General features: G+C 53.4%; 1 protein-coding gene across 4 annotated transcripts in view; it reads right to left on the bottom strand.

Annotated features, from left to right (window-relative positions):
* Positions 1 to 2383: 2383 nt before the first annotated feature.
* Positions 2384 to 16202, bottom strand: part of IGF1R (insulin like growth factor 1 receptor) — a 230519-nt gene continuing 216700 nt past the window's right edge. For all 4 annotated transcript variants that reach the window (XM_024561917.4, XM_024561919.4, XM_024561918.4 and 1 more), the window contains 2 exons: positions 16022 to 16156; positions 2384 to 9824 (listed from right to left, as the gene is read on the bottom strand). In XM_024561917.4, coding sequence (XP_024417685.1) covers positions 9443 to 9824; positions 16022 to 16156 — 517 coding nt within the window. In that variant the 3' untranslated portion in view covers positions 2384 to 9442. The remainder of the gene's footprint in view (positions 9825 to 16021; positions 16157 to 16202) is intronic.

Genomic DNA, 16202 nt, shown 5'->3' with positions numbered 1-16202 from the left:
CCCCGTTTCCGCTTTCCCTGTGCTTTCGTGACGCTGCGCTGGCTCGCGGTAAGGCGTTACTTGTCCAGTGTTTTCTGGGACCCAATTGCCCCCATGGAGCCCTGTTAGCAGCATGCTGTTTGAAGGAAAGGGTTGAAGGTGGCTAAGCTCTGCGAAATTTCCTGTTACCTTGTTCTGCTCCCAACTATCACTTTTCACTTAATCGTGTTTAAAAAAATCATCACCTCGTGCTTACACTCCTTCATTCTAAGAAAAAGTGTCTGCAACCGAACAGTGAAGGAACTTGGCAGGCCTTGACTGTTCTCCCGTCAGCCCGCTAGTGTGCTTGCGTGTTTGGAGGAGGCTTTACAAGACCCCCTTTGCAAGTGAAACTGGGCCGTTTGATGTAGAAGAGATGAGAGTCAGGGTGTAACACGTCAAAGCCAGCAGGTGGGGTGGGGGGGGCGCCTGGCCGGCGTGTGTAGGTCCGGCTGCGGTGGTTCATGGGCAGAGCCTTCTGCGTTTGCAAGCAAACACGGCGGCCTCGAGCCCCGATCCCCCCTCCCCTCCCTTCCTCTAGCTCCCATCCCAGGATGGTGGCAGGCAGGGACCTCCGGCCTGGCTCCTGTGCGATTTTAGATTGCCTGGCACTAAGCCATACACGTGTCACAGACTTTCAGATGTCATTTGGTTGGAAGGCCCAGGGCTCTCTCTTGATGAATGTGTCACTTCCTCCTCCGTGGCCTCTGATATTCTTAAGGGAGAACCCCAGAGGGCCCACATCCTGGGCTACGTGGCCTGCCACCCCCTGTTGGTGCAGACCAGGGCTTGTTTGGTTATGACCCTGAGACAGTTCTGTCTTTGTGAAAACCACAGCTTACCAGACTGAGACTGGGACTAGCCCTTTAATAGCTGGGGGGCCCTAGGCACATCTGCTCCTGTGCTCATCTGCAAAACTAATAAAACCCTTCCACTGCAGAGTTGTTACAGAGATCCAGGGAGGGAATGGACGTGAAATCTGTCAGTGAGGAGAGACCATCATAAAAACATACACCTTCCTGAGTACAGGCTCCTGATGGACCTGGGAGAATAAAAACAGAAATGGCCCTGCTGGACTCGGGGCCTTCAGAAGTGGCACTGTGGGGAGAGGAGCTGGCACTTCTGGAGACCCAGCCCCTTCCTCCTCAGTTGAAGTTGCCCCTGAGGACAGGGGCAACATGCAGCATTTGCCCAGCTGGGAACATGGGAGAGGCATGCTGGGCTCCTGTGTCCACCCCACCAGCAGCCCGGACATCACCCGAGACTTAGAAACAGCCTGCCTTTCATCATCAGTCACCTAGTAACAGTCCCCCGAAGGCCAAGCACTTCATGACAGCAGTGAGCAAAATCCCAGGGTCACCACCAAGCTTGTGAGTCCCTTCTTTGAGGAAGGCCTTTATATAGGCCCAAATATTTGTGAGACTCACCGGGTCTTAAGCATGGCCTTTGATTTACTCCTGCTGCTTCCACCTTGCTATCAAGCCCTTTATCCAGCGGCCCGAGTTTGTTGCTGTCGCCTAATCTCCCACGATCAGAGTGTAGTGAATGATCCGCTTGTCGTTTTGATGTGTTCAAGCATCTTTGGTGATTCTAGAACGTTTACAGCTTGTTTCCTTTAAACACGCATCCACATTTCCTACCATGACCATTTCCCCGGGAAACATAATGCTGCCTGGATCATGTTCTTGGGACGGGCCGAGATCATCAGCTTGCAGGAAACTAACATTTCCGAGCAAGCCACGTCCTGTGTCTGCTTACTCGGCTCTCACCCACCCCTCCGAGCAGGTGCGTTGGCTGTGAGGCACCAACAATGACGTGGAAATGTGGAGGTCATGTCCTTTGCCCCGGAGTCACCCACATCAAATCTGTCTTGGCCTGACTTGTCAGTGGATGGTGTAGGAAAAGTCTACAAATCAGTCAAAACTGGAGTACAGCCCTGGCCGGATAGCTCAGTGGGCTAGAGCATTTTCCTGATGTGCCAGGGTTGCAGGTTCAATCCCTGGTCAGGGCACATGCAAGAATCAACCGCTGAATGTGTAGATAAGTGGAACAACAAATCAATGTTTCTCTCTCGCAAATCAATCAGTAAACCTTTTTTAAAAACTGAATTACAGATGTCTGTATTGTAGGTATTCAAATTTCCTTCTAGCTGATTGAATGGAGTGAGAAACAGAGGAGCTTCCCATCCTCACCAGCAGTCTGCACGCCGAGACAGTTCGGCTGTCAGAAATCTAGCAAAGCTTTCCCGCGGAGCACCTCCAAGTGACAAGTGTGAATGCACGCACTACACGTAGCTCAGCTTCCCTGCCTCGGAGGCATGGCGACTCTTCCACAGGGTGGGGGAAACAAAACCGGAGGCCAGAAATGCATACAGAATTCTTTTATTTAACTTAAACCATGTAGTACTTTAACTACTAGAAAAAAGCAGAGTAAGAGAAACTAAAGTCGCCTTAGCTTCAGCCATTCAAAATAGACAAAGTTCCTTTTTTTTGTAATGTAAAGAATCCAGAGTATATCGCAATAACAGGAGTAAATTCTTACAACGGAATATACAAAAACATTTTGAAATTTTTTTTCATCTACTGATTTTTTTTATATAAACAGAGGAAATTTTCTTTTTTTTTAGGAATAATTTATACACAGAAAGTCATCTTATGTAACAAATTGGCCTTGTTAATTACCATATTTTTAAAATTTTTTTCTAAAAAACTTTTTTAAACAAGAAAACCGAGAAAATGCATTATCTGCGATGCATCCATTCCATCGCGCCTTCTGGTTTGATTTTGTTTTTTTTTTTTAAAATTTTGTCCCAGAGGTAGACAAACTCTGGCAAACCTCTCACCTCAACCTCACTGGCTTGGAAAGCAACAGGTGTTTTTGCCAAGCATCTGTTCCACCTGTGGAAGTATCTACACAACGCCCGACATCCAAATGCAAAGTTGAAAACAGAAAACAAATAGTTTCTGGAACTTTCTCCCATGCTGTGCGAAATGCCCACATTTCCAATGATGGGGATTTTTGTGGAGTTGTGTAGACACGGCCCATAATCCACTGGGAGCTACAGGAAATGGAGTCAAACTTTAAAAAAAAATTTTTTTTCTGTGTGTGTCGTTTTTTCTTAAAAAGAACTTTGTTCTATATTAGAAAAATGTATCCTCTGTGTCGCCTTATAAACAAAGAGGCTGTCTTCCTTGTTATAACAAAGCATTGATTATAATATGAGGCATGTAAGCAAGCAGTCTGCGCGTACCAGAAGGACCACCGCCTGGGATACATCTGCACGTGGTGGCCACTGCGAACGCCGTTAGCTGGGCAGTCCGTCTTTCCGTCTCGAGGCTCTGCACAGCGATGCAGCAGCCACACCGACCACAGGAGGCGCCCAAGCCTGGGCAGCCCCGGGTCGCAACACCTCTGCTATTTCCTTAGCCAATGAGGTTCTCTCAGTCTGGGAAAGTAGCTACACTCCAAAGGGAAATGACCAGTATAAGACGATCCCCTTCCCAACCAGAGGGTTCTGGAAGACCGAGATACTGAAGATACAGAACTACTTCTTAAATCGTCATCATTCCTTTGTTATACACTAGGGCACAAAGCTTAGGGGTAAAGAGGGTGAGCCTCGGCTTGGGTCAGGGAAAAACCCTTTTTTTTTGGCATATTGTAAAGCTAGCTAGTAAACAGGTGTCCTAAAAAAAAAATGGATCACAAACACACATTTGCACACACAGAGGAAAAAATGTGTCTTTAACTTATGTTCGGCGATTACAAACTACAAACATTTTATAAAATTATTCTATGTTCTTACAAAAATGCAATGAAACGTTGAATTAGTTCTTGTAAACCAGATCTTTGTCAACTGACTACCCGTAATCTACTGGACTTAGGAGCCCTGTTGAAAATGCTAATGTGTGACTAATTCAGACAAAGCTTCCCAGAAAGAATGCGGACACTCACAAACATGGCCGTACCGATGAGTAATCGTGTTCTTGCATAAACAAAATAAAACGAAACCCTAAAGCCACGCCCCAGAAATGACCACTGACGAGTGCGATGTAGTTTGTGTCCTTAAAAAATTTGTCTTAACTCCACAATGAAAGTTTCCAATCTAGAACGTTCGGTTTGTTGGTTGAAACCAAATGCCCACGGATGACTCTTGAGCCTTGATGTGGTCTGATACCTTCAAGAAACCATCAAGTTTAAAACCTGGCCCCCACTGCCTCCAAGCCCTGTCCCCTTCTGCTCCCAATTCTTCCCTTCCCACCGCGTCAGGACCCCCATCGGAATGGTTCCTACTGCCTGATCATTCCACTATCAAGGAGTGTTCATCTTCTTTTTTTCCCCTAAATGACCAACTAGTCATCTGAGCTGGAGGCCAGAGATGAAACCCTCTGGCCTGTTCAAGGTCTGTATCTTCAGCATCTCTGGCAACAAAGAGGTTCAATCTAAACAACATCCTCTCTTGAAGTTCTCATTTGTACCAACTATGTCAGAGTAAGAAAGTCTGACCTTCATCACTGGTTCTTAACAAGTGGATCTCTGGTCCACATCTCCCGACGCTGCTGAGCCCAAGAAATGAAAAGACAGACAATAAACACAAAAGTAACATTAACAAGAGAACAAACCCCAAACCTTAAATGCATTACTGGGTCTGCTAAAACTGGAAGGCAGGGCATGGAGGGTCACTGCCAGCTGCAAGGGGCCCATGTTTTGAAAAGGAGGTGCCTTTGACACTCATCTGGCCACCCCGGGAGGACCCATCAGTGACAGCTGAGGACCTTGGACCAAGCATCCTAGCCGCCTCAACCATTGAACTAGTGTGGCCTTGCCACCGGCGTGGCCAGCGTCATGCATAGCCACCTGCCAGCCCAGGTGGGCTGCGGAGAAAGAGGCCGTGATGGAACGGACTGGCCTCGGGTTGGCGGCGTACTCAGCTCGTCAACCTGTGACCCCAACCAGAACACGGCAGTACATGCCAAGCATTCTGCCGTTGGGTAGTTCCACAATAACCACTTTTCTATTTCACCAAGCTGCTTCTCCTACCACTGAAATGTCATCCCGACTCACGGGAACAGGCTGGAAGGAGAGGGCAGTGTTGGCCGTGAACCCCGTCTTCTGTCTTCCAAGGAGGAAGTTTATTCTGACTGCGTGCCAAACGTCACGACATCCCGTAGAGGAGACCGGGGTGGTCTGGGTCTCACCCAGCCGAATTTCAACAATGTCTCCAGAACACACCAGCGCCTGCTGCCTCGGGGAAGGGCTGGGTGTGATGATGCGTTAATGCTCACATCAACGCAATGATGTGCCTCGGTGGCTCATGCCACATCAAGCAGTGTGAACTGCTGTTAGAAGGGGGTTGCATGGAAAATGCCACAACTCAGCTTGATTAAGCATACAAAAGAGAAAAATCCAGAAGCGGCGGGGAAATCAGCACAAAATCAGGCTAGAACTGTGGACAGATGATGCCTCAGTGGAGTCCAGGTGGGTGGTTTGGTCCAGTAGAACGACTTCCCCATCACGCACGCAAACTGCGCTTTTGCTTCAGTGTTCCTGAAGCATCTCTTACGATGGGCACGACACCGTTAGTGTTTGCTTTCTACTTAAAGAAAAACCACCTACATCAAATAAGAACAGAAGGACACCAACAGCTCGGACAGTTGAAATGAAACCCTTATAAACCAGCTGAATGATCTGTAGAAGTCCAGTTGTGGAAACCGGAAGGTATGTGCAAAAGAGAAGAGAGGCCACTATTCCAAGGGGTCACCTACAGCATGGAAGAAGAGAACCCTGATCAAGCAGTATTTCTCAATGACCGTAAGATCCCAGGGGACTTGGGGGAGGAGAGGCGTGCTCTTGTAGGAGGGGAGGTGCCCCTGAGCTTAGCTGCAGTACCAGAACTTTCAGGGGGCCGTCCGCACTGTGGAAGGGCCCACCACATTACCACATTACTCAGATCAAACCACCAGCTGTCAGAATTGGGGCCTGTGCCGTCCACCCCTGTGAGCAGCAGGCAGAGGGACAGAGGCACGGACTGGTGGGAGGCGTGGCGCTGACCACTGCCCCTCTAGCTGGAAGGTTTGGTACATCTTTGCTTTCCCCTGGGAGGGAGGAGGACACAAGGGTAGAGTGGAGAGAACAGCCTGGAGAGGGGAAGGGGACTTTTCTCTGCCGTGCATCCTGGGAGGGATTGGCTGGGAGGTCAGCATCCTGGCAGGCGGAGCCATCAGAGTGCTGAGGTGGCTGCAGCGTTGAGCGCAGGCAGTGCAGGGACAGCGTACCCCCATCTGGCGCAGCCACGTCCGGGGCTGCACAAGGGGTGCCCCATAGAGCAGACGCGCACACTGCACCTTTACAGGTGGGGTGCTAACAGACCGTCTGCCCCTCAGCACCTGCTGCCCTCAAAGCCCAGGAAACCACTGCTCTTCCAGGGACAAAACCTGCCAGTCTGTCTGCACGGAGCACTGGTGTCAAAGACAGCCAGCTCTGCTGCAACCCTCACCTCCCAGCCAAGTGTGGGGGCACCGGGCCGGGAGGAGGGAAACCCTGACACCTCACAACCTCGTAGCGAACCGAGTTAGAAGAAGAAAAAAAAGCAACGGCAAGTAAGACATGTCAGGAAAAGGCAAGCTGTCGGAAACGAGAGGAGAGGTGAGAAGGGGCGCTTCGACCCCGGAATACAGCCTGGCCCGGCCCCGCGGCACTGGTGTGTGGCCTGGGGGTGCATGAGGTTACCAGTGTCGACAGCGTGTTGCCAGGTGCTGAGAAATGTGAGATGTACTCTTTTTGTATATCCACATATAAAAAGTAAGAGTGAGGTAGATAAATGCTTGAAAGAAAACCCCCCCCAAAAAAGAAAAACTGTCCCGTCTAACACAGACACACACAAAAAAACCCTTTTGTCAGTATTTAAATTCCTAAGGGGGCTTCTCTACAGCGATTGAAACTGGAATCAGAAAATCAATGAAAACTCCTATTATGCCTTCCTGATTCACTTTTGTCTTTCTCAGCTTTTTAAAGGGAAAAAGTGTGGGACCGAGGGTAGAGAAAATACTGGCACTGAAACTGCCAACAGCAAACGCAGCACTACGAACTTCCTTTTCTGTGTTTACTCTCCAGTCCCAGCTAGCAATCATCATGTTTGAGCTCCGTTCCTGCTTGTGATTGACGCGTTTCCACCCCAGAAGCAACTCTGTGCTGCCATCACTCTGGTGAGAAGTGCTAGGAAATGGGACAAAAGACCCCCAGGCCCCGAGGAGTTGGGTTCCTGGCCAAGGGGAGGCGGCCAGCGGCCAGCACCAGGGCCCTGGTCCCCAGGAGTGAGCGTGGGCTCCTGGGCCACTGTGCCTTGGGCGCTGCCCCGGCAGTGGGCGCCCCGACACCTGAGGGTGCTGCCCCTGCGCCCCCGCTCCCTGCCTATGCCAAGGAGGTCCCTGGGGAGTTTCCAGGACAGGTAGATCAGCCTGGAGGGTGGTGGCGGAAGGCCACAGAAGGGGCCGCTGGACCACACTCCGCTGCACCCTTGCACTCAGCAGCTGTTTTTCCTAGGATGGAAAGATTAAATATCTACTTCAAAAAGAAAAAAATATCCAAATGCCTAATGTCTGCAGCTCAAACTTCTGTTGTACCCAAGAGTTAAAAAAATAGATACATGTGTCACAACCAAAACAAAAGCCAGGGGGAGAGAAGGGGCTTTGCCACAGCGGTGACTGCAAACACTGAACGAGGACGTGCGAAGATGAACCTCTGTTGTCTGACCTGAGTGTGTGTCACGGCTTGTGCGGTAACAGACTCCCAATGCCCAGCGAGGGCAGGTTGAGGAGAGGGACCCCTCTCCGCTGCCTCCCCTCGCCAGCCTGGGCCCACAGAGCCTACCGGTCCGGAGAGAACTGACAGGGCCAGGGGGGCAGGCAGGGGAGGGCGGATTTATAAAAAGGCATCAACCAGTTCATGGCAAATCGTGTTCTGTAAGTGTCGATTACCAGGAGAAGAGGAAGAGAGTCACGCAGTCTAGTACAAAGCGTTAAGAAGTTTCTTGGAGTGAGCAGAGAGGGAAGAAGGGTAGACCTGAAGATTTTCATAGAGTAAATCCACAAAGATAAAGAACAAAAGGAAAAAAAATAGCAGCTTTCTTTTTTCTGTACAGACGTATAGATGAATATCTGAACCGTAAAAAAGTTACAAAAGTGACATTGAAGACGATGTGTATGCAAATGTTTCGTGGTCTAACATGGAACTGTCAGAGCCATGAAGAAGTCCTAGTAACAGAGAAAATGTTGACGAAGCTCAGAATGCTGGGGTCCGTTTACTGCTTTTCTTCTCACGGCTGTGGTGCTGTTGGAATCGCTTTCCTCGCAAATCTGCACGAACAGTTGGGCTCAGTCCCTGGAAACCCCTTCTCATCTGTGTTCTTAGGGGCCGGGGGGCGGTGGGAGCTGGGGGGGGACAGGAGACTGGCACGTGGGTGACCTTGGCTCCGAACCTGTGTGCCAGGCTCTCCCTTGGTGGGGCCCGTTTGCCTCAGAATTGCTGGAGCCAGAAGGTGGGGGCGGGGAGGTAGAGCAGGGAAGCCAGGACGGCTTCTCCCCATCCTCTCTGACAGCAAGCCCCATTCTGTCCAGTTCCCCCAAATAATAACGTAGTCCAAAGCAAATTGACCTGTGTGGACGTGAGACTTGAAAAGGACACCGGGGGATGGTGAGCTGGAGGGCTTCACCAGCGTGGCTCTCCCGGGAGTGACTGGGGACCGTGCTCGCCCCCTGCCTCTGGAAACCAGAAAACAAGCGCAAGGGGCGTGAGGGACTGAGTCCCAGGTTTTGGCAGAATTTGGCAGCGTTGAAATGGTAACAACCTTGGGTGAGTGATGGCCCTTTGTGAATTTCATGTGTTCCTAAAAAGGTTCCAGACAGAGTTAAAAAATGCCATCGCGATGTGTCTATAAAGACCTACAGTGACAGGCAGGTGTGTGTGGGAGCACGCTGGGACCACAGGGAGGGACAGCCATTTCCTCACTCTGATAAAAAGGGCATCTGGCTGGGCTCGTGGCAAACGCTTTTCCCATTATGAAGCAGAGAGGGAGGAAAAGGACAGAGAGAGACAGGGAGAAAGAGAGAGAGACGAGAGAGACAGGGAAAGAGTGAGGAGACTCGATTCTCAAGTGCTCTTTTGCTATTAAGTGTTGTCATTAAGGTTCTTAAAGGCCCGTGTCAGTTAAGGGTTTGGGTAGGGAAATAAAAAGCGGCTTGCATATTGAAAAAAGAACATCCCAAGTGTGTTTACTGCAGAGAAGCCGTCTCCCGTGGGCAGCATGGCTGTTCTGAAGGTCCACTGAGGTACAGGAGGCTGTGGACAGATGGTTAGACCCCGCTCCCCCCGCCCGCCGCGCACGCGTGCATGTGCACACGGTGCCGTTTGCACGGGACGCGGTCCCGCATCAGCAGGTGGAAGACTGGGGCAGAGGCAGGGCCCTCTCGTTCTTGCGCCCTCCATTCATGTGCGAGTAAGGCCGTCTCTCGTCGAAGCTGGCCCGCAGGACCAGCACGCCAGGGCCCGGGCCGTTCTCAGCCTTGTGTCCCGAGTATCTGTCAGGCAGCGGCAGGGAGTAAGAGGACGCCGATGGGTCCAGCGGCACGCTCTCCATGTTGTCGGGCTCCAGCTCCAGCTCCTCGGGCTCGGGTGGCTTGTTCTCGTCACTGTAGTAGAAGGACACCTCCTGGAAGCCGGGCTCCATCTCGTCCTTGATGCTGCCGATGATGTCCAGGAAGGAGGGCCTCATCTTGGGGTTGTACTGCCAGCACACACGCATGAGCTCAAACCTGCGGGCAGACAGATGGATGCAGGTGGGCCCACCCGCCAGGCTGCCTCTGGCTTCCCATCGGGATGGCCCGTAGCCCCCGCTTCCCCGGACTTCTCCCTCCGCTGCTTCCCGACACCCAGGGCCTGCCCCTGTACAAAACCCAAACTCCGCTCTCCTGAGGAGGCCACTCGCAGGTGCACACAGTCTGTTAGCATGGGTTGCTATCACTGGTGACAGCGCTAATGAACGGAACACAAGCCGGTGTTGTTCGGGAGCTTGTCTAGCAGCCACTGATACAACAGCCTTTCCAGAGCTGGAATGAGGAGACCTCTGGCTCTGTGCTACGGGGCTGAGGAGCAGTTGCAGCTTTTGTGATAGTGATCACTCCTCCAGGCCCGCCTGGGCTGGTTCTCTGCCACCTCCATGTGGCAGGGGACCACCAGGGCAGGGGACCTGTGAACAGCGTGAGGAGGCAGGGCCACCGTGCCGCAGGAGCACACATGGCATGTTTCCAGCACCAGGCAGAGGCTGTGTACTGAGCTGGAGGAGACCCCACCTGGCCGGAAGAGCAGGAGGAGCCCGAGCTCGAGGCCTTGTGCCAGCCAGGGCAGGCAGAGGACCCAGTGCGAAGACATAGCTGCGCCTGGGGCTCACAGGCCAGGCCACCCTGGCACCTGGGCCTTGGACTTCCATGAAGCCCTCAGTCATGAGGGCCCCAGGAAGTCATTCATCCTAGCAAAGGGCCTGAGCCCCCCAGAGACCAGAAAGCATGCTGCTGGGGTGCAGCCAGCCTCCCTGACCCAGGAAAGGCTTCGACAAGGTTTCAGAACAGCTGCGGGCCAAGACGCTGCTGCTTAGTAACAAGGATGCAGAAGCAGCCAGCTGAGTAGACCTTTGGAGCATAAAGGAGGGTGACAAGCAAGCGTGTCCCGGCTGGTACAGGGCGCAGGGGAGGCTGCGGTTCTAGGAAGGGCCCTTTCTCACCTGACCTTGAGAGCAAAGTGCCTTCCCTTTCACTTATGTTCTTGCTGGATCTGTTTTGTTTTGTTTTGTTTTTTTAAACTTCTGGCTAATAAGATGCTTTTCAACAAAAATGGTCAACTGCAGCTCCTCACATCTAGGAAGGCCAAAACACCCCAAGTTGGCTCCCAGCCATCTGTCAGAGTGGCCACTTCACCATCAGACCACCTTGCTTATGTGTGGCCCCAGGGAAAGTTCCGGGGAGAGAAGCTGCAGGGCACACGCCCCAGCCTGCACAGAGAAAGCCCCTAGCAACCGGGCCCACCACCCTGAAAGGCTCGGGGAGAAAGGTGTCAGGTCAAGCCAGATGCCGAGGATGTGGCCCTGAGGGGGCAGCGAGGCTGCTGCCTGCTGTGCTGCCGGGTTTTATAAATCAAGTCTGGTTGCAGCAGAAGCACGCTCGTATGGTTACAATGTCTGTGGCTGCTCTCGAGCAAGTGGAGTTATCAGAACGGGGACTATTTGGCCTTTGAGCTCCAAATGTGGACTGTGTGGCCCTGTACACAAAAAGCTGGCCACCCCAGCTCCGGTGGGAAAAGCCAAGACCTGCAGAGTGACTCAGTCTTCCCCCTCCCCACCAAACGGCCCACATCCAGGCCAGCACGGTGGCCGAGTGAGGGCGGACACCGGCGGATGCTCTCCACAGCACTCTCCAGGGTCCGCTAGCAAACGAGCTGGAAGCAGGTATACTAGAAAAGACCCCCATTTTGGAGACAAGAAACAGAAGTACCAAGGGATTAAATCTTTGGTGCAAGGTCCCCAAACGGGAGGGTGGAGCTGGGGTGGACCCTCTGGGCAAGAGTGTGGCTATACTATGAAGGCCACCTGCCTCCAAAGGAGGAATCTTCTCTCCACCTGAACAGAGAACCCATGGCCCTGCCAGGAGACACCCCCTCTCCTGTGTCACCCCAGAACCACAGGTACCATGAGGGGGTTGCAGTAATAAACTGGCAGCTCCCCCTTCTCATGTGCCCCACCACTTCCTAAGGAAAGGGACCCCCCCAAATTCATGAAATCCCTCTATGGTGTGGCTGCAAATGCCTCTCAGGCTGGCTGACTTACCCCTGGAGAAGTGCAGCTGGGGCCAAGGGCACATGACATGCCCTGGCTCTGTGCCCCTGTGGCCCGGGGCTGAGACGGTGCCACCAGCAGGGGCGAGCTCTGCGTGACCTCAGCACACACAGGCCGTGTGAGGCTGCTTTCAAACCACCCCGGAGTCACGGCCCTTCCAGAGCGGCCCATAAAAGGAAGTCTTTTCACTCTGTGGGATCTGAGACGTTGTTTACACTGCTTCCACAAGAAAACTTTCCAGTAGATTCTAGAAGATTTATGAGCTGATAAAACTCTTCAGAAGAGCACGTTTTTTACACTAGTCAGCTCTGGTGAGCTAGAGCATCCTTCACTGAGCTCCCACCCCCCAACCCATTTGGGGGTGTGCACAGCCCTGCACCCAGGTAGGGACAGGACCAAACGGAGGTACCCGCCTTGAGCGACGCAGATGCCCACGGACACGTGGGTCCCAGAGGCTGGAGGAGGACTGCACTGCCCGCTCCCTCCTGCACATGGCCTGCCTCGTCTCCTGCCCTGCTCTGCGCAGGCGGGCGGTGGTCACAGCCAAGATGCACACGGCAGCCCTGAGGCCCAGCATTAGCTCAGCCTCCACCTAAGTGCTGAGTGACCATCACAGCGCAGACCGCTTCCGGAAAGGCCCTGGAAGCTCGGTGAGCCCTCCACCACCTCCTCCTGGCTCCCCCAAACAGCCAACATCATCTTTATGAACCACTTATCAGCCACGAGGGGCAGTGAGACAGCGAGGCCCACCCGACCCCTCGCCTGAACAGAGATCAAGCCCGGGGCCGGCATTCCACGGGAAAGCCCGTCGCAAGGCTACCTGGGCCAGAGTGGCCACTCCTAACAGTTTGACAAGACTACCAGCCAAAACCGTGTTTGTCAACTCCAGGAAGCCAGCAGTCAGCACACACCCAGAGAGGCTCGGGGACGCTTGCGGCATGTGTACAGTGACCTGAGCCCAAGAGAAGGTTAAGGGTGAGCTTTGTCATCGATTTAAAATACAGAGTTGGCCCTGGCTGGAGTGGCTCAGTGGATTGAGCACCAGCCTGCAAACCAAAGGGTCGCTGGTTCTATTCCCAGTCAGGGTACATGCTGGGTTGTGGGCCAGGTCCCCAGTAGGGGACACTCAAGTGGCAACCACACATTGACGTTTCTCTCCCTCTCCCTCTTCCTCCCTCCAAAAACAAGTAAACAAAATTAAAAATAATTAAATAAATAATAGAATTGCCAGCAAGCCAGAAGACGAATCTGGTCACGTGCCACCTGCTAAGTGAATATATACTGAGGCCTGGACCCTCAGAGGCCTGGACCATGAGCTTGCCTCTAAGCCTGACCCGAAGGGCTGCAGCTTCACCTGCTCACAGGTGTCACCAGGCAGCTACAGCATCTTCCTGAGGCTGAGCTGAAGCCACCAGCAGCCACTGTGTGCGCCTCACCCCATGTCATCCTCCGGGTGCCTGTTCAAATGGCTAGGACCCAGAAGACAAGTGGTTTTTCTCCCCATGGATGCCCAGCAGGGCTCTCAGGCAATTCCCAAAGGCTCAGTGGTGTCGCTGTCCTCTGGGAGAAACAGAAGTCCATTCTTTTCTCTCATAACAAGAGAACCTGTCTCCCACAGCACCTCTTCCTCACCTAAGCTCGTAAGTTCCCGAGGGCGACACAGATACTCTGTTTGACCAACTCACCTCCTTTCGTTCTGTCCTAGACTCAGAAGGGAGACAAGTATGCCAATGGTCCTGGATGGCAGAGCAGACGTGCCTCCTGACTTCCGCAGTTCATATCCAAGAGCGAGCACCACACAAGCTGGGAACGGGAAGCGCACCGCCGTTCCCGCGGCAGGAGGGCTGCTTCCCAGGCATGTTAAGTTAATAGGGAGACTCTGGGCACCTGGGGCTGACTCAACTTGAGGAGCTCCTCAAGTTTCCCAGAGACAAACTTTTCCCCAAGTCCAAGAGAAAGCTCAAAAACCACCTTTCTCCTCCCACTACCCTCAAAACACGCAAACACCCCCAAATTCACACCTGCTTTCTGGGACCCTTTGTGAGCTTGCTGAAACACCACCCATTCGCATACTGACCTCCCGTTCGGCACCACGCACTCTGTGAATTCAGTGGGCATCGATCATCCTTTACGCTGTGCTACTAACACTGTTCCTCCAAGTGAGGTTTTTCAGCGTGGGCTAACAAGGAGACGGTAGTCACATGGTTCAAAGTACAAAGCAGTCAGCCTGCGGGGAACTGGGAGCCGGCGGGTATGCAGCCAGCTTCCAAGACCCCACTGGCCTCACCTCCTGGTGGCCACACCCTGTGTGATCTCCCCCCACATCGTGTGGCCCGTGTGTCAGCAGGTGACGGGCTATGGAGGGTGACTTCGAGGGCAGGCCACAGTGGACGCTGCGGGACCTGCCCTGCTGTGGGACCCTGGACCCTCACACGGAGTAGGCAAGCTCTGGGGCTGTGTGCCAAGCCAGGCCTGCCCTCTGATCTGGCAAGGCCCTCAAGCTAAGAATGGTTTTTATGCTTGTAACTGGTTGAAAAACAATCAAAGTAAGAATAATATTTTGAGACATGAAAATTACGTGAAAGTCAAATGTCAGAATCCAAAGATAAAGTTTTGTTGGCTCACGGCCACGCTCACTCACATGATGTCTGCGGTTGCTTTTGCAACCACGCCCGGCTGGGCCCACGGGGCCAAACACAGTTGCACTTGGGCCTTTTAGAGAAAGAGTTGGCTGCGCCCTGCTCTAGAAGCCAGCTGCACGGCATGGGGACACCGGGGCCGCATCCCAGAGAAGCTCACGTGAGCACTTCACCTTGGAGGTGGACCCCACGGCACAGCCCTCTGGCCAAGCGGCTCCTGGATGCCCAGCCCTCAAAAGCTGTGGCATGGCAAATGCTGATTGTTGGCTTCAGGGCGCACTATAATGCAACAAACAACTAATGCAGGTGGGAAGAGAGAATTCCCATGCTGGGCAAGAGAATGCCCTAACTGGAGGCTGTCCTGGGAAGTCTCTTGATGAGAGGTCTGGGAAACTGGGCCCCCCAATACACTGCTCTCAGAGAAGTGGAGCCCCCTGCCCCTAGTGGCCCTACCCGCACCCTGTGCCTGGGCCACAGGCAGGTTTCTCAGCCCAGGCTCATGCTCGGATGATCGGTGGGCCCCCTGTCCCCTGTGCACATGCACACACACACACAAGCACAAAGGTGCAAGGAAGCCGCCCCCACCATGTAGCTGCACCTGTCCTGAAAATCACTTCTGGAAAACTCCTGAATTGGGCTCAAGGCCCTAGTGAGAGCCTGCTCTGTACCTGCAGGATCTGGAGGGATCTCTAAGCCCTGCCTTCAAACGTATATTGACCACAAGTCCCATGCTCCCCACCTGCACCCAACACCCAGCCAGACACCTGCACACCCTGCCATGACCCGTTCCAGCAAAGACACCGAGGCCCTCCGGCCTTCAGCAACCCCCGCCTCCACCAGCGGAGGGGCTTCTCCTATGAACCCAGCCATGAGGCCCCTGGGGTGTCACAGCTGACCACTCTTGGGAGCCGAGTTGCATGGTTTTCTTTGAAGAGGGGCGAGGAGATCAGTCTGCCAGCCCCCAGAGCTAGGCACGCACAGAGCTGGGTGCCGGGAGGTCAGCTAGACTGTGCCCCCAGCCACCGGGGCCTGCCTGAGGCTCAGGGAGCATGTCATTCACGGGGTTCATGAAGCTTACACACACTTTACAGAGACGGAACTGTGAGAACCCCACTGTGGGGACAGCTGGCCATCCAAGGCTCACCCTACCCAGTGCACAAAGGAGTCCCAGCCATGACGCTTTGCACACCAACTGGCTCGGGACCTCGGTTTACAAGTAATTGGCGCCACGCTGCTGCCTTTTCTTGTTTCTAAATGCTGCGTGGAGAAGATGTGTAAAGATTGCTTTCGTCAAAAATTTCACAGAGATGTCTGCCTCCGAAACCACAGGGCCAACTGCAGTCAGAACCAAAGGACTGAGGAAGACTGCTGGAAAAGGGGCACTGTGAGGACAGGCCCGTACACATGGCGAAGCTCTTCCAGCCACCCCCAGGGCCCGTGCCGGAGCCCTCACGACACCACCCTCCAGCAACCCCGGGATACGTACAGCATGTCGGGGCAGTTGTCCGGCTTGTCCAGAAGGCCGCCCTCCATGACGAAGCGCAGGACTTGCTCATTGGACAAGCCCTGGTACGGCTGCTCGGCCAGCGTGGCGATCTCCCAGAGGACAACCCCGAAGGACCTGTGGTGGGAGGGAGACGTGAGCTTTGGGAAAGAGGCACAGAGCC

This window comes from Desmodus rotundus, chromosome 10, assembly GCF_022682495.2.
Source record: "Desmodus rotundus isolate HL8 chromosome 10, HLdesRot8A.1, whole genome shotgun sequence".
NCBI lineage: Eukaryota > Metazoa > Chordata > Mammalia > Chiroptera > Phyllostomidae > Desmodus > Desmodus rotundus.
Note: the sequence above shows the minus strand (reverse complement) of the source record. Positions and strands in the feature narration are given on the sequence as shown.